This window comes from Leptodactylus fuscus, chromosome 3 (genome assembly GCF_031893055.1).
Source record: "Leptodactylus fuscus isolate aLepFus1 chromosome 3, aLepFus1.hap2, whole genome shotgun sequence".
NCBI lineage: Eukaryota > Metazoa > Chordata > Amphibia > Anura > Leptodactylidae > Leptodactylus > Leptodactylus fuscus.
In genome coordinates, this window is record NC_134267.1 from 247277775 (window position 1) to 247304861 (window position 27087).

The following is a 27087-nucleotide window of genomic DNA, read 5'->3' on the forward strand; positions in this document are numbered from 1 at the left end:
AATAGTGACCAGTATATATAATATATAAGGGGGGTGTATAATAGTGACCAGTATATATAATATATAAGGGGGGTGTATAATAGTGACCAGTATATATAATATATAAGGGGGGTGTATAATAGTGACCAGTATATATAATATATAAGGGGGGTGTATAATAGTGACCAGTATATATAATATATAAGGGGGTGTATAATAGTGACCAGTATATATAATATATAAGGGGGGGTGTATAATAGTGACCAGTATATATAATATATAAGGGGGTGTATAATAGTGACCAGTATATATAATATATAAGGGGGGTGTATAATAGTGACCAGTATATATAATATATAAGGGGGGGGGGTATAATAGTGATCAGTATATATAATATATAAGGGGGGTGTATAATAGTGACCAGTATATATAATATATAAGGGGGGTGTATAATAGTGACCAGTATATATAATATATAAGGGGGTGTATAATAGTGACTAGTATATATAATATATAAGGGGGGTGTATAATAGTGACCAGTATATATAATATATAAGGGGGGGTGTATAATAGTGACCAGTATATATAATATATAAGGGGGGGTGTATAATAGTGACCAGTATATATAAGATATAAGGGGGGTGTATAATAGTGACCAGTATATATAATATATAAGGGGGGGGGTGTATAATAGTGACCAGTATATATAATATATAAGGGGGGGGGGGTGTGTATAATAGTGACCTGTATATATAATATATAAGGGGGGGTGTATAATAGTGACCAGTATATATAATATATAAGGGGGGTGTATGATAGTGACCAGTATATATAATATATAAGGGGGGTGTATAATAGTGACCAGTATATATAATATATAAGGGGGTGTATAATAGTGACCAGTATATATAATATATACGCCGGGGTCAGTCCGAGAGGTCACAGTCAGATCGGGAAGGAAGCGAATATCCAGTACATGAGCCAAAGTCAGTACTCAAGTATACAGCAAGCGAAGCCATATACAGAGCTCAGGAAGCTAATGGGTAAGCAGTAATTAATAGCAGGCACATGGGGGGCAGGAAACAGACTTTACATCTCCCTCCTCCGCTGCTGGTAGGTTCAGCATCTCCGAGCCCTGACTAGCTGCAGAGTCACTGAAGGCTGCACGTGTCTGTATGGAAATCTTATAGTGCCATTAGTGAGAAGAAACATACTGAGGATCCCAACACACGTGTCGTGCACAGATATATAAAGTATATACTGATAGGGCCAGATCCCTCCATCCTGGGGCTGCAGGGCCTTTATACCCTCTATCTTTATATTTCAGGGTCTTGGGGTAAGTCTCTTGTAGCGGCTAACAGGGAGGTCGGGGATCCCCCTTATTGCTGCCCCTGATGATTGATGAGATCTTCATCTTATGTCAGTGTCTTCCCCTGCTGAGAATGGATTCTCCCGAGGACGGAGCGAAAGCCGAGTCTATTGGTGACCATCAGCTCCAGGCCTGGGGGTGGGGTCAATGTGGGGTGGACTGGATTACCTTGGGGTGTAGCAGAAAGTTATTTAGGGTCACCCCATAAGTCACCCTAGAAGTGTCTGATGTATAGACAGATCGCCAGCAGCTCATGTATTCCGTCACTGTGTGTTTGTGTCTCCACAGATGGATCCAGTAGGAGAAATCCCCCCGAGAGATGTCCCCTGAGTCCTCTGTATTCCCAGGACTGCCCGGAGGAGAATGTCCCAGACAGTCAGCAGGTAGGGGGCGCTGCTGAGTCCTGGGGTACATCTATATAGGGGGTGGAGCTCGCCGCTCCTGTACTCATACATGTACCAGACAGTCAGCAGGTAGATGGCGCTGCTGAGTCCTGGGGTACATCAATATAGGGGGTGGAGCTCCTGTACTCATACATGTACCAGACAGTCAGCAGGTAGATGGCGCTGCTGAGTCCTGGGGTACATCTATATAGGGGGTGGAGCTCCTGCACTCATACATGTACCAGACAGTCAGCAGGTAGATGGCGCTGCTGAGTCCTGGGGTACATCTATATAAGGGGTGGAGCTCCTGCACTCATACATGTACCAGACAGTCAGCAGGTAGATGGCGCTGCTGAGTCCTGGGGTACATCTATATAGGGGGTGGAGCTCCTGCACTCATACATGTACCAGACAGTCAGCAGGTAGATGGCGCTGCTGAGTCCTGGGGTACATCTATATAGGGGGTGGAGCTCCTGTACTCATACATGTACCAGACAGTCAGCAGGTAGATGGCGCTGCTGAGTCCTGGGGCACATCTATATAGGGGGTGGAGCTCGCCGCTCCTGTACTCATACATGTACCAGACAGTCAGCAGGTAGATGGCGCTGCTGAGTCCTGGGGTACATCTTTATAGGGGGTGGAGCTCGCCGCTCCTGTACTCATACATGTACCAGACAGTCAGCAGGTAGATGGCGCTGCTGAACCTGGGGTACATCTATATAGGGGGTGGAGCTTGCCTCTCCTGTACTCATACATGTACCAGACAGACAGCAGGTAGATGGTGCTGCTGAGTCCTGGGGTACATCTATATAGGGGGTGGAGCTCCTGTACTCATACATGTACCAGACAGTCAGCAGGTAGATGGCGCTGCTGAGTCCTGGGGTACATCTATATAGGGGGTGGAGCTCCTGTACTCATACATGTACCAGACAGTCAGCAGGTAGATGGCGCTGCTGAGTCCTGGGGCACATCTATATAGGGGGTGGAGCTCGCCGCTCCTGTACTCATACATGTACCAGACAGTCAGCAGGTAGATGGCGCTGCTGAGTCCTGGGGCATATCTATATAGGGGGTGGAGCTCCTGCACTCATACATGTACCAGACAGTCAGCAGGTAGATGGCGCTGCTGAGTCCTGGGGTACATCTATATAGGGGGTGGAGCTCCTGTACTCATACATGTACTAGACAGTCAGCAGGTAGATGGCGCTGCGGAGTCCTGGGGTACATCTATATAGGGGGTGGAGCTCCTGCACTCATACATGTACCAGACAGTCAGCAGGTAGATGGCGCTGCGGAGTCCTGGGGTACATCTATATAGGGGGTGGAGCTCCTGCACTCATACATGTACCAGACAGTCAGCAGGTAGATGGCGCTGCGGAGTCCTGGGGTACATCTATATAGGAAACTTTTCAAAAATATAAAACTCCAGCATAAACGTCCTTTTTCATAAAAAATAACTTTTAATAAGAAACTTTAAGTTAAAAAATCCACAAGTGTCTCTTAAGCAACCTCTGAGAAACAGAATATGCTATACAGTGAGCTACATTGAATAACTAACAGAAGTTAGTAGACACTGACTGACGCGTTTCGACACAAGATGTGTCTTAGTCGTAGCCTAATGTGAATTGAAAGGTTGTTCAATATATGGGCATGCAGGGAATGTTAAATTACAGACCGGTGTGGATGGAAGAAGTAACCTCCCAATTAAAATGCACATGGTCATGTATAGGTAATGCATGTCCATAGATTGAAAACAGCAACACAAACAAACATAAAAAATAAACTAAAATACAATATAGATCACTGAAGAATGATAATATCATTAATTACAAACATGTACGTACCATTATAATACGGAAAAGGTAGAGTGAACCTATCCAGAACGCACACCATAATACACTGAAGTAAAGATGTATAAAGTTTCCACAATTCCCTTAACAAAGATGGCTGATTGTGGTGTACGTTTGGATGTGCGCATGCTCCATGGTTCCCTTAGAGATCACAACAAATCTCATGTGTTAACAAGGATGTAATATATAACATCCTGTGTAAAGTAAAAAGAAGTGCACCATAAGTAAAGTAAACAAAAAAAACATAAAAGGAAGGAATGAAGACAAGAAAGAAAGAAAAAGAAAAAAATAAAATAAAATAAAAAGTGAATTGAATACAAAAAAGAATAATGAATAAAGAAAATTAAGGCGAGTATGAAAAATTAATAAATATAAGCTAAATCATTTCTGAGATTCATACCTAGGGGAGATCTCGTTTTGAGTTTCATGATCCAGGCTGCCTCTTTTATTCTGAGTTTATGGGTGCGATCTCCTCCTCGAATCATACACGGTACTCTATCTATAGCCTTGAATGACAGAGAGGAGATGTCACCTTTATGTACATTTAAAAAGTGTCTGGAAACCCCAGTGCTTTTAGACAAATTCCTACTATTAATATTCTGAATGTGTTCTGAAATTCTGTGTTTAACCGAACGAATAGTACTGCCTATGTAGTTTATGTTGCATATTTTACAACTGATCATGTAAACTACATAATCTGACGAACAATTGAGAAATTCCTTGATTTTAAATTTTTTTTTACATCTATATAGGGGGTGGAGCTCCTGCACTCATACATGTACCAGACAGTCAGCAGGTAGATGGCGCTGCTGAGTCCTGGGGTACATCTATATAGGGGGTGGAGCTCGCCGCTCCTGCACTCATACATGTACCAGACAGTCAGCAGGTAGATGGCGCTGCTGAGTCCTGGGGTACATCTATATAGGGGGTGGAGCTCCTGCACTCATACATGTACCAGACAGTCAGCAGGTAGATGGCGCTGCTGAGTCCTGGGGCACATCTATATAGGGGGTGGAGCTCACCGCTCCTGCACTCATACATGTACCAGACAGTCAGCAGGTAGATGGCGCTGCTGAGTCCTGGGGCACATCTATATAGGGGGTGGAGCTCCTGCACTCATACATGTACCAGACAGTCAGCAGGTAGATGGCGCTGCTGAGTCCTGGGGCACATCTATATAGGGGGTGGAGCTCGCCGCTCCTGTACTCATACATGTACCAGACAGTCAGCAGGTAGGGGGCGCTGCTGAGTCCTGGGGTACATCTATATAGGGGGTGGAGCTCCTGCACTCATACATGTACCAGACAGTCAGCAGGTAGATGGCGGTGCTGAGTCCTGGGGTACATCTATATAGGGGGTGGAGCTCCTGTACTCATACATGTACCAGACAGTCAGCAGGTAGATGGCGCTGCTGAGTCCTGGGGCACATCTATATAGGGGGTGGAGCTCCTGCACTCATACATGTACCAGACAGTCAGCAGGTAGATGGCGCTGCTGAGTCCTGGGGTACATCTATATAGGGGGTGGAGCTCACCGCTCCTGCACTCATACATGTACCAGACAGTCAGCAGGTAGATGGCGCTGCTGAGTCCTGGGGCACATCTATATAGGGGGTGGAGCTCCTGCACTCATACATGTACCAGACAGTCAGCAGGTAGATGGCGCTGCTGAGTCCTGGGGCACATCTATATAGGGGGTGGAGCTCCTGCACTCATACATGTACCAGACAGTCAGCAGGTAGATGGCGCTGCTGAGTCCTGGGGTACATCTATATAGGGGGTGGAGCTCCTGTACTCATACATGTACCAGACAGTCAGCAGGTAGATGGCGCTGCTGAGTCCTGGGGCACATCTATATAGGGGGTGGAGCTCCTGCACTCATACATGTACCAGACAGTCAGCAGGTAGATGGCGCTGCTGAGTCCTGGGATACATCTATATAGGGGGTGGAGCTCCTGCACTCATACATGTACCAGACAGTCAGCAGGTAGATGGCGCTGCTGAGTCCTGGGGTACATCTATATAGGGGGTGGAGCTCGCCGCTCCTGTACTCATACATGTACCAGACAGTCAGCAGGTAGATGGCGCTGCTGAGTCCTGGGGTACATCTATATAGGGGATGGAGCTCCTGCACTCATACATGTACCAGACAGTCAGCAGGTAGGGGGCGCTGCTGAGTCCTGGGGTACATCTATATAGGGGGTGGAGCTCGCCGCTCCTGCACTCATACATGTACCAGACAGTCAGCAGGTAGATGGCGCTGCTGAGTCCTGGGGTACATCTATATAGGGGGTGGAGCTCCTGCACTCATACATGTACCAGACAGTCAGCAGGTAGATGGCGCTGCTGAGTCCTGGGGTACATCTATATAGGGGGTGGAGCTCACTGCTCCTGTGCTCATACATGTACCAGACAGTCAGCAGGTAGATGGCGCTGCTGAGTCCTGGGGTACATCTATATAGGGGGTGGAGCTCCTGCACTCATACATGTAGCAGACAGTCAGCAGGTAGATGGCGCTGCTGAGTCCTGGGGCACATCTATATAGGGGGTGGAGCTCGCCGCTCCTGCACTCATACATGTACCAGACAGTCAGCAGGTAGATGGCGCTGCTGAGTCCTGGGGTACATCTATATAGGGGGTGGAGCTCACCGCTCCTGTACTCATACATGTACCAGACAGTCAGCAGGTAGATGGCGCTGCTGAGTCCTGGGGCACATCTATATAGGGGGTGGAGCTCGCCGCTCCTGCACTAATACATGTACCAGACAGTCAGCAGGTAGATGGCGCTGCTGAGTCCTGGGGTACATCTATATAGGGGGTGGAGCTCGCCGCTCCTGCACTCATACATGTACCAGACAGTCAGCAGGTAGATGGCGCTGCTGAGTCCTGGGGTACATCTATATAGGGTGTGGAGCTCGCCCCTCCTGTACTCATACATGTATCAGACAGTCAGCAGGTAGATGGCGCTGCTGAGTCCTGGGGTACATCTATATAGGGGGTGGAGCTCGCCGCTCCTGCACTCATACATGTACCAGACAGTCAGCAGGTAGATGGCGCTGCGGAGTCCTGGGGTACATCTATATAGGGGGTGGAGCTCGCCCCTCCTGCACTCATACATGTACCAGACAGTCAGCAGGTAGATGGCGCTGCTGAGTCCTGGGGCACATCTATATAGGGGGGAGCTCCTGCACTCATACATGTACCAGACAGTCAGGAGGTAGATGGCGGTGCTGAGTCCTGGGGTACATCTATATAGGGGGTGGAGCTCACCGCTCCTGCACTCATACATGTACCAGACAGTCAGCAGGTAGATGGCGCTGCTGAGTCCTGGGGTACATCTATATAGGGGGTGGAGCTCGCCGCTCCTGTACTCATACATGTACCAGACAGTCAGCAGGTAGGGGGCGCTATATTCAGACCATAAAGTGACTGGACCAAAGATATTACATTTTTTCTTCCCTGTTTAGGCTGATGATCTGATGGATATTAAGGCTGAGATTAAAGAAGAAGCAGAAGAGGAGACGGATTCCTGGACTGATCAGCAGTGTAAGGAGCGGAGACTTTCTCCTCTAGATACTACGACTCCCATCATCTCCTCATCACATGGCAATCTATCCCATCACTGTGTGTTTCCTACAGATGGAGCCATTGCCAGAAATCAGGGAGAAGATGTGACTGATATTAAAGCGGAGGCTGAAGAAGAGAGGATGAGGGGCCATCACCTGTGTAAGAGGGAAGTGGAGGAGGAGATTCCAGGAGGTGTTACCACAGGTACGGGGTCATGAATGGAGAAGGAGAAGTCCCAGGTTTCTTCAGGTCGGTTCCCCCTTAGAGCTCCAGTCCAGTAACTCTCCTCGTTCCTCATACCTGATAAGCAGGGGAGCAGCCCCGAGGGGTGAGGAGATCATCTAATGTTTGGCGTCTTACAGGGCGTCCACCTGTTACTGGTAATAATGCTGCTGCTTATTCTGGACTTTCTCTCTGAGAAGCAGAGGATATTCTATGTCCAGCCGGAATGATCTCCGTGCGTCTGTCACTGAGGATACAGCAGAAGCTGTACTGTACTCTACTCCGCATGACTGAGTAAAAGGACTTGCACCGACCTACAGCGTCTGAGCAGCCGGGGAGGCCAAGGAATTTTTTTTTTTTTTTTTTTTGTACCAATACTTTAGTTTCCTTTTACTTATTGCCATTTGTATTGATGCACAACCCTGTTATCTGGAATCTGGTGTTTCTCCCCGGAGGCAGCGGACGTCCAGGCATCAATACAACAGTCTCCTTACCGAGTGACAGTGATGTAGTGATGTATACATGATATCTTATTGCCTGATTCACACCCTATGCAAATCATAGAACATGCAAATTAAATTTGTGCTAAAATCAGTAAGAATCATAAAATCTATTTTTACTCCTACAGAAAATCCCAGTGCGATCTCTGAGGAAAACGTCCTGTTATCAGTAAGTGATAAAGGAGAAGATGAAGATATGATGGAGCGCTCCTCAGGAGAAAACCTCATTACCCCTCATGTACATCCAGGACGTCACAGTACAGATCCATCATATGATCCCCCGAATCATGAGGAACCTTCTGACCAACCACAGATTGTGACCACAAGTACTGAGAAGAAAGGAGGGAAAAGGTTTCAGTGTGAGGAATGTGGAAGAGCATTTATTAATAGTGCAAGTCTTGTAACACACAGAAGAAGTCACACAGTAGAGAAGCCATATTCATGCTCAGAATGTGGAAAATGTTTTACAAAAACATCAAGTCTTGTTAACCATGAAAGAAGTCACACAGCAAAGAAGTCATGTTCAGAATGTGGGAAATGTTTTACTACGAAAAGAAGACTTGTTATACATGAGAGAATTCACACAGGAGAGAAGCCATATTCATGTTCAGAATGTGGGAAATGTTTTACTACGAAAGGAAATCTTGTTATACATGAGAGAATTCACACAGGAGAGAAGCCATATTCATGTTCAGAATGTGGGAAAAGTTTTACTAAGAAAGGAAATCTTGTTATACACGAGAGAATTCACACAGGAGAGAAGCCATATTCATGTTCAGAATGTGGGAAAAGTTTTACAAATATATCACAGCTTGTTACACATAAGAGAATTCACACAGGAGAGAAGCCATATTCCTGTTCAGAATGTGGGAAATGTTTTACTATGAAAGAAGGTCTTGTTAGGCATGAGAGATTTCACACAGGAGAGAAGCCATATTCCTGTTCAGAATGTGGGAAATGTTTTACTATGAAAGAAGGTCTTGTTAGGCATGAGAGATTTCACACAGGAGAGAAGCCATATTCATGTTCAGAATGTGGGAAATGTTTTACTACGAAAGGAAGTCTTGTTATACATGAGAGACTTCACACAGGGGAGAAGCCATATTCATGTTCAGAATGTGGGAAATGTTTTACTATGAAAGGAAATCTTGTTGAACATGAGAGACTTCACACAGGAGTGAAGCCATATTCATGTTCAGAATGTGGGAAATGTTTTACTACGAAAGGAAATCTTGTTATACATGAGAAACTTCACACCGGAGAGAACCCATATTCATGTTCAGAATGTGGGAAATGTTTTACTACAAAAGGAAGTCTTGTTATACATGAGAGACTTCACACAGGAGAGAAGCCATATTCATGTTCAGAATGTGGGAAATGTTTTACTATGAAAGGAAATCTTGTTATACATGAGAAACTTCACACCGGAGAGAACCCATATTCATGTTCAGAATGTGGGAAATGTTTTACTACAAAAGGAAGTCTTGTTATACATGAGAGACTTCACACAGGAGAGAAGCCATATTCATGTTCAGAATGTGGGAAATGTTTTACTACGAAAGGACATCTTGTTATACATCAGAGACGTCACACAGGGGAGAAGCCATATTCATGTTCAGAATGTGGGAAATTCTTTTCATGTAAATCGGATCTTATGAAACACGAGAGAAGTCACACAGGAGTGAAGCCGTATTCATGTTCAGAATGTGGGAAATGTTTTATAGCTAAATCAAATCTTACTAGACATGAGAGAAGTCACACAGGGGAGAATAATCTTGTTACCTGTGACGGAATACAGTAAAGGGAATAGCCATTTTGATGTTCTGTAGGTGGAAAATACCCGGCACTGCCTCTTGGTCTCGGTGACACAGCTCATGTTTTTATAAGACGCTGGCATTTTTTCCCATAGTATTTTGCATTTCCTTTTAGTATTTGTAGCCTAAACGTTGCAGCCAATCTGGAAGCCGCGCAGATCTTTCCATTATACTTCTCTCTGTTTATGCTCCACTCCCACTTGCATGGCTTCCTCCAGTGAAACAACCACTAAGTTGTAGAGAAGTGGAAGCAAGTGATTGCACCCAACCCAACTGACTAACCACAGAGAGACATCCATCCAAGGAGGAAGTCCCCCCGCTAGCTCTTTATTACAACTAGCCAGACTCTACGGGAAAGAAGCCACCAGCTCTTTATCAAGGAAGAAAAGACCACCCTGAAGGAGAGGCTCGGCCTGGGTCCTCATATACAACCCCGAAGGGCCTTGGGATAATGTCACAATACGAAGCCATGAGCAGTGGGAGTACCAGGCCACTCGAAGTCAGATGAGGAAGAAACTGAATTGGCCCAAGTGCTGCAGTAGGAGTGGTCATATCATTTCTGATCGTCTCAACACCCAATATGCTAATTGTGCTCCATACTGTCAGGCGGTGTCTGCTCAAGTCCAGCACTACTGACCTGACTGACTGGTAAAACTAACACTGTCAGATCTGAAGTCACAATTGCTGATGCATTGCTACTGGATTTATGTTGAAATACTAATTTTCCTTTAAAACTAAAGACTATCAGCTTTGGAATAAAGAATGTATTATAAGATGGCGACGATTCTTATGTTTTGCTAAATTCCTTAGATTGTAACCAAGACTACAACCTGTTATACGTCACGATCAAGAGCCAATCATGTGAAGAATTTCATGTTATATTATGCATTAACCCTTTCTTTTCCTTTCCTGTATAACTATGTGTGACGTGAAATAAAGTTAGTTCAGTGCTATGGAGGCGGTGATATAGCATGAGCTGGGATTGAAAACGGAACTGAGTGTCTGTGTCATTCTTAGCGCGGTGCACACATGCTAATACTAATTTGGATCTGACTGATTGACCCGTGCTGTCGAATTCGACCCTGACAAATTGCGACCAACGTGGGGCTATCATGAGGAAACCAGGGGGGGCTCGCTGACCCGCATAGGCCGCCACACCGAACTCCGCCATTTCCCGAGGAGGGTGTCCAAAACCTCAAACGATCACGGTGAGTTTACTCATATTTTATATGTGTTCACTTGCCTGTGAATCTCGAGAGGTGGCGGTTTAGTAAGTGTGGTGGTGAGCCGGGTCGGGTGCTCAAGGTCTTAAAGGGACAGACATGCCTGGAGTTTCCTCTGATAGCTTAGAACCGCAGCACTGATATATTTCTGTCCTGTGTGGCTCAATCGGTCAGATAGAGGTGTGGATTGAGATTGGGCTTGTGCCTGTTTGACTATAGTGTGAGGGGAGGTAGCTAACAGCCGTCTGTTTAGATTATTTTTAGACTATTGTATTTGGTGCCGTACCATCATTGTTATTTCGAATTTGTGGTTCTCCCTGGCGATAGGCTGGGTCTGAGAATGAACTTGTGGTTCTTCCTGGCGATAGGCTGGGTCTGAGAATGAACTTGTGGTTCTTCCTGGCGATAGGCTGGGTCTGAGAACGAATTTGTGGTTCTCCCTGGCGATAGGCTGGGTCTGAGAACGAATTTGTGGTTCTCCCTGGCGATAGGCTGGGTCTGAGAACGAACTTGTGGTTCTCCCTGGCGATAGGCTGGGTCTGAGAACGAACTTGTGGTTCTCCCTGGCGATAGGCTGGGTCTGAGAACGAATTTGTTGTTTTAGGTATTTGCTGTTCTGGTCGCGTGGCGCTAAAGAACAGAGATCGTGGTACGGCTGTTCATATGCAAGCATACTTTGTCTACAGAGGCACAGACGGCTGTGGATTTGGTTAAAAGTGAGAGAGGGGAAGAAACAGGTGAATGAGGTGGAATGTTAGGAGATAAAGGTTTGCTCATTGCAGGGTCGCAAGGACTCTATAGCGTGAGGGATATGCAGGTCTGACAGGCGAGGGAGGACATGAAAACGCTGAACCTCTGTTTGGTTATCTGAAACTTGATGATAAAAAGAATATGCCGAGTATAATTGCTTGTGCGCCACTGCCCTAAAATGGCGCCGAGAGTGGTGGAGATGGGTGGACCTGTGACGTCTGTGGACAGCAGAATCCTGATTGGCAAGATGTCGGTGTAGCCTGTGGAGCTCCCCGCCCATCCCCTGTTGTCTCATCTTCCGGACCAACGCCCAGGGATGGCGGAAGTGAGGTCATGGCTGTTTCCTCTGGCGGCCATGTTAGTACACCCAGACCAACACCTCCCACCGCCCCTCAGATCTCAGATCACGCCCCTATATCCGGTGATAGCTACTTCCAGTTCCTAGTACAAACTCTCAACCCCGGAAGAGGTCAAACCCCCGGTAGCCCCCCTTTTCTGAGTGTCCAAGTGTATATGCCCAGTTCAGCTATAAAAGACCTCACTGTATACCATTATTATGATGTTTAGAGGATTATACATTCAAAACTTTGGTTGGAATCTAATAAAGAAAAATTGGAAAAGTCTGGTAAATTCCCTTTAAAGCAACGTCAAGTATAGTTTGAGGTTTTGAACATCTGGGATAATTAGATTGTGGTTTGCCATGAAAATATTCAAAGATTGCACGAAAATGTTAATATGTAATTTTTGTGTCAGTATATTAACTGCTGTTTGAGTTTTATTCCTATTTTATTTCTGTAGAGAGCAATCAAAGCATTTTAATTGACTGCCAAGAGCTTCAAGGTCGTTTTATCTCTTAGACTGCCAGATGCTGGAGGAAGCGCAGAGAAGACGAAACTTGGCTTTGTGCCAGCACCAGAGTCCACAGTCTATGTATTATATCCAAAGAAGTGATTTGGTACAAAATCTAAGCAGATGATGTCATGGTTATGTTTTGTATTATTGTTTGTCTGTTATTGTCTTTTAAACTGTTGTATCCACAAAAGAGCAAAAAGGTGATAGTGAGAAGTTTTGAATCTTCACAGCGTGGGTATGGGAGGTCACGGAGGGGGAGGCGGCCACTCACCCTCTGTCGCCTCACCAACCTACAAGTTGGGGTTTTACCCCAAGTTGAAATCTTTGTGCAAGAGTTCAAGGCGCACAGAGATTGGATTAATGGTATCATCTATGTATTACAGAGAATATTCTGGAGGATTATGTAGATAATCTGTTTTCCCATAGTCCAAACAGCAGCACAACAGATGGGGTATTCCTGCCCCTGCGTGCAATCAGGACAGATGGAACTTTTACTCAATCAAAGAACCTCCCCTATAAGAGGTCACCAGACCTCCCCCTCCTCGTGTTAGTTCTAAAGTAGAGATTTCCAAAACCCTTCAGAAAATTAACAAGCCAAACATACAGGGAGGGAGCTTTGTGCTGCTGTTTGGACTATGGGAAAACAGATTATCTACATAATCCTCCATTCCCCATACGTCCAACACAGCAGCACAACAGATGGGGAGGTAGCAAGAAACCCCCCCTAGGGTGGGACTTCCTGACAAACTGATGTCAATACTGAGCGACCGAAGGCAGCCGCCTCCGCGCTAAAATCGTCCAACCTATCATGTCTCACAAAAGTTAAGTGAGAACTCCAGGTTGCTGCCGCACAAATCTGGTCCAGGGAGATGGAATATCTCTCCCCACATGTTGTGGCAACTGCACAAGTAGAATGTGCCCTTAAAAACTCAGGCGGAAGTAGGCCCTGAGTACTGAATGCTTGAGAGATGGCCTCCTTGATCCATCTCGCCAATGTTGCCTTCAAGGCTCTACACCCCTTGTATTTTCTGGGTCGACGGGACTTTTTGGAATAAATCCCAGGAGATATCTTAATTGTACCCTGTCTGGAAAGAATAGTAAATACGGCTCAGAGGCTGCTAAAGCCTGCAGTTCTCCAGTACGCTTAGCTGATGTGACGGCTAAGAGGAATTCCACTTTGCAGAAGAGGAACATTAGTCCTATGTATTGTAGTGGTTCAAAGGGGGGCCCACAAAGCCCCTGCAGTACCGTAGCTAAATCCCATTGGGGATTGTAACTTGGATGGCGGGTCGGAGCCACCGGCCCCTATTTAAGGATTAACTTACCAACAGATCTTGAGACAATCTTATCCCTAATACGGCTGAAAGGGCAGCTACATGCACTTTTAATGTCACCGGGGTGAGGGCTTTCTCCAGCCCGCTTTACCAAAACTCCAATACCGACTCAATAACTGGTATTGCACGTTGATTCTCCGTGCACCATTGCTGGTAAATTCTGCCAATCCTCATGTAGCTTCTATTCATAGAATCTGCCCTTGAGCAGGCCAGTGTTGTCCGCATGGCCTGTGACAATCCCCCATGTCCGTATAGGGTGCGGTCAACCTCCAGGCTGTCAGGTTGACCTCTTCAGGTCCTGGCATAGCCACTTGTTTCGGGTTACCAGGTTGTGAAGAAGTGGAAGCCTCCAGTAATTCCCTCGACTCATCTGTATGAGGAGGGGAAATCATGCCCTTTTTGGCCAGAACGGTATGATGGCAATCACCCATACCTGGTCTTGTCTGATCTTGGCCAATACCTTCGAAACCATGGGAAGTGGAGGGAAGATGTATGCCAGCCTGAACCTCCAAGGTATTGATTTTTTTTTTTTTTACAAAAAGTTTATTTACATAGACTTCAAAAAATACAGATATACAGATAACAAAAATACCCTACCAAGGGCAACGGTAACAATAAAACTACACAACAGTCATGTACAGAAATCAAAGACAAAACATGGAATAACATCTGGTTAAGACAATTTTACTCAGATCCAGTCTTTCCACTTCTTCGTCTTCCAGACTCCCTCCGCATCCGATCCTGATCGTTTGCATTCCAACTTATACAGAAAGTATAGCTTGCTCAAAAATAAGCTTACACACTCTTCTTCCGATAAACATTCATGTCGAAACAAAAGCAGGTTACGGGCATCCCACAAGGTCTCTCTAATCAGAAAAGAGAAAACCCATACGAAACGATGCCGAGACGATGTGGTCAGACCGATTCCATAATAAAACGTGAAAAAGGACATTGGAGACAGTCCCGATAATTCCTTAAACAGACAAGTTAAACGGTTGAAAACACTCTTTGTGAAAGAACAATCCCACAAGAGGTGATATATGGACTCTTCTTGACCACATCCTTCTCTCAGACACCTGTCCGTACTGGCCAATCGTCTACGATACATAAATGCCCTGGTCGGAAGGGCGTTATGAAATGAGAGCCACACCACCTGCTTCTGTTTAGACAGAACTGGAAGGGTTTGAAGGGTTTTCCATACTATCCCTGCCTGCATGCTGGATATGCCTGCGATCTCCGTAGAATATTCATGCTGCCTGTAGAGACCCTTCAGATGTAGTTTAGACATGGCTTGCAAGCCTAACCCTTTAAGGTTGTATGTCTCATAGAACTTTTGAAGCGTAAAGTAAAACCATGGTGGCACAAAGCTCCAGGGCTTTGTGCAATCCAAAACCTGCCATCCCCACTTACTGAAAAGCCAACCCCCTAAATATTTTGCCATTCCACTCGCCCATCTTCCTGAAAGAAAAACTTTGTGAAGCAGTAGCCAATAATGAAGCTGCGAAAGATAGATCAGATCAGGCATACCTAACCCTCCATTTCGAGGAGTTTTAACACATTTACTCCTGGCTACCCTTTCCATGGACGAACCCCATAAAAAGACATAGAGCATTCTAGTCGTTTGTCGCAGCCAAAGTGACGAAGGTGGAAAAACACATGTGAGGTATAATATCATCGGCAAAATTACTGCCTTTATAATTAAGACCTTCCCATACAACGAAAGTTGCCTCATCCTATAAAAATTAAGCTTCTTGGCGATGCGGAGACCTAGCTGTTGGAAGGAAAAATCCCCTTTTAAAGCCGGTTCAAAACAAACACCAAGGATATCCAGGCCCTCAGCACAATAAGTGAGCTGAGTGTCCCGAACCTCCTCCCTACCCGCAAAAACTGAATAATTAGACTTGGACCAGTTAATTGCCAATGCCGAGATAGAGCAAAAAATTCTTAAATGTAGCTTGGCTCGTTCCAAGTCTGCTCGCGAGGTAGATATGAACACAACATCGTCCATATAAGCTAAAACCTTCACAGCTAGGCCTCCCGCGCCTGGTATAAGGAAACCCTTTACAAACTTGTCTCTTATGATCGACAAGATCAGAGGTTCCATTACGCTAATAAACAGAATTGGGGATAGAGGGCACCCCTGTCTGACTCCAGAGGAAACGGGGAAATGAGTGCTAAGAAAACCATTCACCTGCACACAACTTGTGACTCCTGAGTACATGGCGGAAATTACCTTTCTCATCTGAATCGGTGCTCCGAAAGCCTGCAAAACCTGAAATAAGAAACAGTGAGAGACGGAGTCATAGGCCTTCTGCAAATCTATGGAGGTCAATATCAAGAACTGTCCTCTAGACTGTGCGGTATGGATAATGTCCCTAATCAGCAAAAGATTCTCATGACTCCGTCTCCCTGGAATAGCACACGTCTGCGCAGGCGAAAACAAATCAGGCAAAACTGATTTCAGACGATTAGTAATAATTTTCGCTACCACTTTATAGTCAAAATTGAGCAAGGTGATAGGTCGCCAATTCTTAATATCCTTCCTATCCCCTTTTTTGTACAATAAGGTTATAACTCCCTGCTTCATAGATGGAGACAGAGTTCCTGAGGTAAAAATATACTGGATCATCTGCACAAAATAGTGGCCGACAATATCCCAAAACTGGAGATAAAACTCCTTACCTAATCCATCCAGACCTGGAGTTTTATTCGCCCTCATGGACTTAATAGTATTTAAAACTTCTCCTTCAGTTACAGGATCTGTCAAGGCCCCATCCTGCTCAGATGGAATCCGAGCCTCTATAACGGAGACATAGTCCGCCATCTCCACAGCGGAGGCTACATCCTTCTTAGCATATAGCTGAGCATAGAACTCTCTAACAGTGTCTATCACCTGACTACCGTTTACTTCTGTTCCCCCCGAGTTATAGACACCCTGTATGACCGAACGCCGCTGACAGGCTTTCTTGAAGAAGAAGCGGGTGCATTTCTCCCCCTCCTCAACATGCTGCACCTTTGATCTAAAAATAATCCCCTTACCCTTCTCCACCATATACTTATGAATTTGTTGTTTGGTCTCTTCTAACTCTTGAACCACTTCTATCCCTGCCTCCCTCATTTTAGTTAAGACCATCATTCTGTTCAATAAGATGTTATATGCCCTGCGACTCTTCCTTGCTACATCCTTCCCATAAACCTTAAAAAAAGAAGCAGTTTGTTCCTTTACCCAGTCCCACCACAATAATATAGAGTCATACTGCCCCACCTGCGCTACCCAGGAATGAAGCTGTGTTGTGAACAACTGGCCCACATCAGGCCCCTGAAGTAATTGAGCATTAAGCTTCCAGAAACCTTTACCTCTGTCCGCCATTCCTGATAAATGCAGAACTGGCAAGAGACCTCTGTGATCCGAGAATCCTACTAGTACCTGTGAAAACCCCTGGATAGTAAAATGCGCTGTACACAAAATATAGTTGTCACGGGATGGTTAGAGTCTATACTATAGGCAATGTGTAATATATATTTCATGTGGAATGTATTCTCTAACCTGTTGTAAACATCAGTGTGTAGTTGGCTGATTCGGGTCTAGTGTGTTAGCACATTGTATGCAAATACCTCTAACTAGTGAGGACAATGGGTGGAGATAATCTGATCCGTGTCTCCAAGAAGATGTTGGACTGTGCATTGTTTAAAAGAGACAGGGAGTCTGCTCTCCTTGGTATAGGTGAGGGGGGAAGGATCTGTGACTCAGCCCTTCCCACCCCCAGATATAGGAAGTAACAGTTTAGTATATAGATGTAGCTAGCAGTTAGTATGTGTTAGCCGGCCTGTGCACAGCTCTGCAGAGAGCCAGGATGTAGTTACAGGACCAAGGAACCAAAGTTATCATTGGATTGTGACTTCTGTGGACTTATTGTTATTACGGTTGATGTGACCGCCGCCGGCTACTAACTTTGTGGATTACAATAAATTGCTGTTGTCTCCCGACCTCTTGCGTCCGTGTTGATTCAAAAGACCATCCGGAGGAAGACGTATACCTTTGCTCCGTGACAACTGGTTGGCAGCGGTGGGATCAACAGCGGACAGCGAGATGGACTACAGCAGCCCAGCGATTAATGGAGCCACAACCTCAGAATACAGGAACTGGACTATGGCAAGTCTACAAGTAAGGGCCCGGGAACTAAACCTGAGTTATCAGGGAAGAACGAAAGAGCAACTGATCGAGGCACTGGAGGAGATGACCCTGCAAAGCGACCATGAGGAGGGCTGCCCCCAGGAGACAGTAGAGATACGGGAGTGGCAGGTACAGACCCAAAAGAGCAGATGGGTTGTTTTGTATGAGGAGGAATTGGCAGTGCTGGGGCTAGGAGCAACTGCAGAGCAAAGGAGTAGAGCATTACAGAGGGCTCAGGAAACGGAGAAGGAGGAACAGAGAATGGCGCATGAAAAGGAAAGAATGGCGCATGAAATGCGAATGGCTGAGATAACTACGCGGAATTATAATCAAACGTCGACCCCCAGCCCAACAGTGAGAGAACCACCATATGTCTCCCATAAACACTGCAAGACCTTTGATGAAGCGGCTGGGGATGTTGATGGATATTTTCAGGACTTCGAACACCAGTGCCACCTGATGGAAGTCCCAGAGAAGGATTGGGTCCGGTATCTGGTGGGACACCTACGAGATGGGGCTGCGGAAGCTCTCAGAGCCATGGACCCTAGTGATCAGCGGGACTATGAGGCCATTAAAAGAGCGGTGCAGAAGTATTATGCAGTCACTCCAGAGACCTACCGAGTTCGGTTCCGCTCTTTGTCTTACAATGGGGGAAGCTCCTTCCACATGTTCGCCCACAAGTTGAAGCAAGCATGCAAGCGCTGGCTAGAAGGAGAGGAGGCTGTCACAGTCGATAAGATCCTCCAAGTCATACTTAAGGAACAGTTCTTTTCCCAGTGCCCCGCTGAGATCCGTGAGTGGGTGCTGGAACGGAACCCAGCCACAGTGGAGCAAGCTGCTTCCCTTGCAGATGAGGGCCTGACCATCAAGCCGCAGTGGAAGAGGTTGTTTGCAGAGGAGCGGAAAACTACCACAGTCCGCCAGACACCCTTCATCCAGCCACCCACCTTTCGTGCCCGGCCTCAGGATTACAATTCCCCCTCTACCCCTGCCCCAGCCCATCGGCCTCCAGCTATGAACAACCCTGTCCCTAGACAACGACCTACTGGAAGAATGCTAGAGCGCAGATGTTTTGGGTGCGGGCGGCCTGGACATTTGCAAGCTAGTTGCCCTGTTAACATGGGGGCACGGGCCACCGTGGCATCCCGGCCTATTCACTACCTGGGAACCACCCCTAGGACTGAAAGTTTGGCCCCATTTCCAGATGACTCCATGAATGACCCATCTGTTCCACCTCCAGGGGTCTATGGGATTCAGCCTTCCGCCACACATCCCGCAAACCTTCAGCGGAAGCACTTGCAGGAGGTCCTACTGGATGGCCGAACAGTTGTTGGATTCCGGGACTCGGGAGCTTTCCTAACGGTAGCGGACCCCCGAGTGGTTCGACCCGAGGCCCTAGAGGAGGGCCCTGGCCTTTCTATCGAGTTGGCAGGAGGTACTCGGAAACGTATTCCTAAAGCTACCGTGGAACTCGACTATGGTTATGGACCAAAACGATGCACAATTGGTGTGATGAGCGGGCTGCCGGCCGATGTTCTGTTAGGCAACGATGTTGGAAATCTACAGTGCCACTTTGTGGGAGCAGTGACCCGAAGCCAAGCTCAGAGAGACGCCAACATGGATCCACCGGATTTTCTGCCAGATGCCAGCCCTTCAACTCTACAACTTTACCATTCAGTACCGCCGAGGGAACCAACACCAGAACGCAGATGGGTTATCCCGGCAGGAGGACATATGAGCTATAGAGACTGATGTGCATTCCCCAATTTACCTGTGTAGGCCAATTGTGTCATGCACATGTTTTGAGAGGGGGAGGGGTTGTCACGGGATGGTTAGAGTCTATACTATAGGCAATGTGTAATATATATTTCATGTGGAATGTATTCTCTAACCTGTTGTAAACATCAGTGTGTAGTTGGCTGATTCGGGTCTAGTGTGTTAGCACATTGTATGCAAATACCTCTAACTAGTGAGGACAATGGGTGGAGATAATCTGATCCGTGTCTCCAAGAAGATGTTGGACTGTGCATTGTTTAAAAGAGACAGGGAGTCTGCTCTCCTTGGTATAGGTGAGGGGGGAAGGATCTGTGACTCAGCCCTTCCCACCCCCAGATATAGGAAGTAACAGTTTAGTATATAGATGTAGCTAGCAGTTAGTATGTGTTAGCCGGCCTGTGCACAGCTCTGCAGAGAGCCAGGATGTAGTTACAGGACCAAGGAACCAAAGTTATCATTGGATTGTGACTTCTGTGGACTTATTGTTATTACGGTTGATGTGACCGCCGCCGGCTACTAACTTTGTGGATTACAATAAATTGCTGTTGTCTCCCGACCTCTTGCGTCCGTGTTGATTCAAAAGACCATCCGGAGGAAGACGTATACCTTTGCTCCGTGACAATAGTCAATCCTAGAGGAAACAGTTCCGCGATCTGAAAAATACGTGAAGTGAGCGGCTGCATCATTCCACAATGCTGAAACATCTTGAAGCGCAAAGTCTTGAATGATAGTACACAATTCTTTTCCGATACTATCCAGAGGTGTAGCATTTGCCCCTGAGCGCCCCGACTGATCCGTGATACAGTTCAAGTCCCCCGCCACCACAGTGGGCATAGTTCCAGGAAGGAATAATTTCAAATAGGCCATAAACTGCACACTGACACCGTCAGACAGGACCCAAAACGCGGAACCATGAGACCACTCGTCCGGAGAAGGAAGTGTAGACAATGCGCATTCCTGCAACAGAACCAAATCTACAGGTAACGTAGCGACATAATCCAAAATGGCAGCTCTACAAATTATTGAGGCTGTTAGGATCACATCTTCCATCTTGTATTCTGTCAGCCATTTTGTAAGCTTTTTCTTATATAAGCTTCATAAGGATGTCTGTTTAGAGTTTAAGAGACCCCTTTAGGTGTTTTTCCTCTGCAGAACTAGTAACACATAAAAAAATACTATAAATGAGGTATCGCCGTAACTGTACCGACCCGCAGAATAAAGGGAACATGTTACTTATACTGTACGCTGCATGGCGCAAAATTAAAAAAGTAAAACTCAATGCCAGGATTGATTTTTTTTTTTAAAATCCAGCAAAAAAGGGTTAATAAAATGTATTCAATAAGATGTAGACACCCAAAAATGGTGTCATTACGAAATGCATCTCATCCCGCAAAGAATAAGCCCTTATATGGCTGCGTCACCAGAAAAATAAAGAAAATATAGCATCTCACAATGTGAAGACAAAAACCCTCAAAAATCGCCAAATTATTAGAACACAACTGGGTGCGTCATGTAGGGAATATATAAGCTGTGCAAGCGAATATCAGGGGACACCCCAGATTTACAGCTTATGAGGGAACAGACACCAGAAGTGACCCCCAGAGTGACTCCCCCAATCATAGGAGCTACGGGGACATAGTAGGGAATTTGGTGTTTGCAATGTCCTCCGCACCGCTTATATATTCCCTCTTCACCATCCGCTGTGCAGTCACGTCCGGGATACTAATACTCACTACACCCCCTGATAAATTCTTTGAGGGGTGCAGTTTTCAAAATGGGGTCACTCCTGGTACCCCATGGAATCCACTTTTCTGGTACCTTACAGGCTCTACAAACATGACATGGCATCCAGATACTAAACATCTGACTCTGTGCTCCAAAAGCCGCATAGCGCTCCTTCCCTTCTGCACCCTGCTGTACGTCCAAACTGCAGTTTATGCCACATGTATGACACATGTATGACACTGGTGTACCCCGGATAACGGACATAATGTCATATGTGGGTATAAACTGATACTAGGGCACAGCCGGACACAGAAGGGAAGAAGGGTCATTTGGTTTTTGGAGCACAGACGGTTTGGTTTTTGGATGCCATGACACTTTTGTAGAGCTGAAACGCCAGTAATTTGGAATCCCCTGATATGAGACCTTATTTTGGAAACTACACCCCTGAAGGATTTATCCAGGGGTACAGACAGCATTTTTAACCCCCAAGTGTTGCTATAACTTTATATATATAACTATAACTGTAGTGGATTGTGAGAGGTGAAAATGACCATTTTTCCAGGAATACGTCCTTTCAGTGCCTAATATATTGTGCCCGACTTGTATCAGAGATGAACGCTCTAAAAGCTGTTGTGCCTGGGATACCCGTTTAACAGTTTTTGGAGTGTCTCTGCTGACATAAGTCGGGCACAACATGTTGCACACTGAAATGGCAAATCTGTAAAATTTTCATTTTTAACTTCTCTATCAGTTGCGATTTCATTTCTGGAAACTAAATAAATGCAACACTCAAGGGTTAAAAATTCTCGCTACACCACTTGATAAATCCCATCAGTGGGGTAGTGTCCAAAATAGGGTGACATGTCTGCGGATTCCACTTTATTGGCAATTCAGGGGCTTTGCAAAAGTGACGTCCAAAAACCAAACTGTGCGCCAAAAACCAAAATAGCGCTCCTTCCCTTCTGTCCCCGGTTGTGCCCAAACAGCTGATTCTACCCACATATGGCATTAAGTACGTTATCCGGGGTACACCAGTGTCATACATGTGGGCATACACTGCTATTTGGGTACCCAGCAGGGTGCAGATGTGAAGGAGCAATATGTGCTTTTGGAGTGCAGATTTAGATTCTTCGTTTTTGGACACCACGTCACATTTGCAGAGACCCTAAAATTGCCCCTACAAAATGGGGTCACTTCTTGGTGAATTCCAGTTTACTGGAACCTCCAGGGCTCTGCAAAAACAACATGGCGCCCAGAGGGTCCCTCTAAATCTGTATCCCAAAAGCTAAAACGCACAGTGGTCCTTCCCTTCTGAGCCCTGCTGTGTGCCCAAGCAGCAGTTTACACCCACATATATAATTTTTTGACCCCCGGGATGGCCCACTTAATAGTTTTAGGAGTGCAGGTCTCTGACAACACAAAGTGGGTGCAACGTATTGGGCACCGAAATGGCATATTTTTAAAAATTTCAATTTTCATTTTGTACATTAATTTTTGGGAAGCATTTTAGGCTCAAAATGATAATACCCCTTGATACATTCCTTGACAGGTGTAGTTTCTAAAATGGGGTCACAATGGGGGGTTTCCATTGTATTGATACTTTAGGGGCTCTGCAAATGTGACATGGCACCTGAAAACTATTCCAGCAACATCTGCCCTCCAAAATCCAAATAGCGCTCTTTCCATTCTGAGCCCCAGCATGTACCCATACAGCAGATTTTGGCCACATATGGGGTATTGCCGTGTTCAGAAGAAATTGTGTAACAAACTGTGGGGGGCTTTTAATTCTTAAACTATTTGCAAAATTAAAACTATGGCGCTAAATGGACAATTTATTGGGAAAAAAAGTAATTTTTCATTTTCACGTCCCAATGTTAATAAAATCTGTGAAACACCTGTGAGGCCAAAATACTCACTCTATCCCTAGACAAATTCTATGAGGGGTGTAGTTTCCAAAATGGGGTCACTTATAGGGGGTTTCCACTGTATTGGTACTTTAGGGGCTCTGCAAATGCGACATGGGACCTGAAAAATATTCCAGCAAAATCTGCCCTCCAAAAGCCAAATAGCCCTCTTTCCATTCTGAGCCCCGCCATGTTCCCATACAGCAGATTATTACCACATATGGGGCATTTCTGTGTTCAGCAGAATTTGTGTAACGAACTTTATGGAGCTTTTTCTCCTTTATCCTCTTGTGAAAATTAAAAATTTGGGGCTAAATTGACAGTTTGTTGAAAAAAAAGTAATTTTTCATTTTCATGGCCCAATGTTAATAAAATCTGTGAAACAGCTGTAGGGTCAAAATGCTCACTCTACCCTTTAATATGTTCTGTGGGGGGTATAGTTTCCCAAATGGGGTCACTTTTAGGGGGTTTCCACTGTATTGGTACTCTAGGGGCTCTGCTAATGCGACATGGCACCTAAAATTATTCCAGCAAAATCTGCCATCCAAAAGCCAAATAGCGCTCCTTCCATTCTGAGCCCCGCCATGTTCCCATACAGCAGATTATAGCCACATATGGGGTATTGCCGTGTTCAGGAGAAATTGTTTAACAAACTGTGGGGGGCTTTTACTCCTTTAACCCCTTGTGAAAATGAAAACTTTGGAGATAAAGTGACATTTTAGTAATTTTTCATTTACACATCCCAATGTTAGTAAAATCTGTGAAACAACTGTAGGGTCTAAATGCTGACTATACCCCTTGATGAATTCTGTGAGGGGTGTGGATTCTAAAATGGGGTCACTTTTGGGGGGTGTCACGGAGCAAAGGTATACGTCTTCCTCCGGAGGATATCTTGAATCAACACGGACGCAAGAGGTCGGGAGACAACAGCAATTTATTGTAATCCACAAAGTTAGTAGCCGGTGGCGGTCACATCAACCGTAATAACAATAAGTCCACAGAAGTCACAATCCAATGATAACTTTGGCTCCTTGGTCCTGTAACTAAATCCTGGCTCTCTGCAGAGCTGTGCACAGGCCGGCTAACACATACTAACTGCTAGCTACATCTATATACTAAAACTGTTACACCTATATCTGTGGGTGGGAAGGGCTGAGTCACAGATCCTTCCCCCCTCACCTATACCAAGGAGAGCAGACTCCCTGTCTACTATGGACAATGCACCATCCAACATCTTCTTGGAGACACTGATCAGATTATCTCCACCCATTGTCCTCACTAGTTAGAGGTATTTGCATACAATGTGCTAACACACTAGACCCTAATCAGCCAACTACACATTGATGTATATAACAGGTTAGAGAATACATTCCACACCAAATATATATTACACATTGCCTATAGTATAGACTCTAACCATCCCGTGACAACCCCTCCCCCTCTCAAAACATGTGCATGACACAATTGGCCTACACAGGTAAATTGGGGAATGCACATCAGTCTCTATAGCTCATATGTCCTCCTGCCGGGATAACCCATCTGTGTTCTGGTGTTGGTTCCCTCGGCGGTGCTGAATGGTAAAGTTGTAGGGTTGAAGGGCTGGCATCTGGCAGAAAATCCGGTGGATCCATGTTGGCGTCTCTCTGAGCTTGGCTTCGGGTCACTGCTCCCACAAAGTGGCACTGTAGATTTCCAACATCGTTGCCTAACAGAACATCAGCCGGCAGCCCGCTCATCACACCAATTGTGCATCGTTTTGGTCCATAACCATAGTCGAGTTCCACGGTAGCTTTAGGAATACGTTTCCGAGTACCTCCTGCCAACTCGATAGAAAGGCCAGGGCCCTCCTCTAGGGCCTCGGGTCGAACTACTCGGGGGTCCGCTACCGTTAGGAAAGCTCCCGAGTCCCGGAATCCAACAACTGTTCGGCCATCCAGTAGGACCTCCTGCAAGTGCTTCCGCTGAAGGTTTGCGGGATGTGTGGCGGAAGGCTGAATCCCATAGACCCCTGGAGGTGGAACAGATGGGTCATTCATGGAGTCATCTGGAAATGGGGCCAAACTTTCTGTCCTAGGGGTGGTTCCCAGGTAGTGAATAGGCCGGGATGCCACGGTGGCCCGTGCCCCCATGTTAGCAGGGCAACTAGCTTGCAAATGTCCAGGCCGCCCGCACCCAAAACATCTGCGCTCTAGCATTCTTCCAGTAGGTCGTTGTCTAGGGACAGGGTTGTTCATAGCTGGAGGCCGATGGGCTGGGGCAGGGGTAGAGGGGGAATTGTAATCCTGAGGCCGGACACGAAAGGTGGGTGGCTGGCTGAAGGGTGTCTGGCGGACTGTGGTAGTTTTCCGCTCCTCTGCAAACAACCTCTTCCACTGCGGCTTGATGGTCAGGCCCTCATCTGCAAGAGAAGCAGCTTGCTCAACTGTGGCTGGGTTCCGTTCCAGCACCCACTCACGGATCTCAGCGGGGCACTGGGAAAAGAACTGTTCCTTAAGTATGACTTGGAGGATCTTATCGACTGTGACAGCCTCCTCTCCTTCTAGCCAGCGCTTGCATGCTTGCTTCAACTTGTGGGCGAACATGTGGAAGGAGCTTCCCCCATTGTAAGACAAAGAGCGGAACTGAACTCGGTAGGTCTCTGGAGTGACTGCATAATACTTCTGCACCGCTCTTTTAATGGCCTCATAGTCCCGCTGATCACTAGGGTCCATAGCTCTGAGAGCTTCCGCAGCCCCATCTCGTAGGTGTCCCACCAGATACCGGACCCAATCCTTCTCTGGGACTTCCATCAGGCGGCACTGGTGTTCGAAGTCCTGAAAATATCCATCAACATCCCCAGCCGCTTCCTCAAAGGTCTTGAAGTGTTTATGGGAGACATATGGTGGTTCTCTCACTGTTGGGCTGGGGGTCGACGTTTGATTATAATTCCTCATAGTTATCTCAGCCATTCGCATTTCATGCGCCATTCTTTCCTTTTCATGCGCCATTCTCTGTTCCTCCTTCTCCGTTTCCTGAGCCCTCTGTAATGCTCTACTCCTTTGCTCTGCAGTTGCTTCTAGCCCCAGCACTGCCAATTCCTCCTCATACAAAACAACCCATCTGCTCTTTTGGGTCTGTACCTGCCACTCCTGTATCTCTCCAGTCTCCTGGGGGCAGCCCTCCTCATGGTCGCTTTGCAGGGTCATCTCCTCCAGTGCCTCGATCAGTTGCTCTTTCGTTCTTCCCTGATAACTCAGGTTTAGTTCCCGGGCCCTTACTTGTAGACTTGTAATAACAATAAGTCCACAGAAGTCACAATCCAATGATAACTTTGGCTCCTTGGTCCTGTAACTAAATCCTGGCTCTCTGCAGAGCTGTGCACAGGCCGGCTAACACATACTAACTGCTAGCTACATCTATATACTAAAACTGTTACACCTATATCTGTGGGTGGGAAGGGCTGAGTCACAGATCCTTCCCCCCTCACCTATACCAAGGAGAGCAGACTCCCTGTCTAATATGGACAATGCACCATCCAACATCTTCTTGGAGACACTGATCAGATTATCTCCACCCATTGTCCTCACTAGTTAGAGGTATTTGCATACAATGTGCTAACACACTAGACCCTAATCAGCCAACTACACATTGATGTATATAACAGGTTAGAGAATACATTCCACACCG

The 27087-nt window shown here is 46.2% G+C and overlaps 1 protein-coding gene across 2 annotated transcripts in view; it reads left to right on the forward strand.

Annotated features, from left to right (window-relative positions):
• LOC142198397 (uncharacterized) overlaps positions 1–10641 on the forward strand; it is a 112808-nt gene extending 102167 nt beyond the window's left edge. Inside the window, exons 3-5 of one of the 2 annotated variants that reach the window (XM_075269425.1) lie at positions 1637–1731; positions 7048–7351; positions 7998–10641. In XM_075269425.1, the coding sequence (XP_075125526.1) occupies positions 1637–1731; positions 7048–7351; positions 7998–9670 (2072 nt within the window). In that variant the 3' untranslated portion in view covers positions 9671–10641. The remainder of the gene's footprint in view (positions 1–1636; positions 1732–7047; positions 7352–7997) is intronic. The other variant, XM_075269424.1, reaches the window with a different exon arrangement.
• The last annotated feature ends 16446 nt before the right edge of the window (positions 10642–27087 follow it).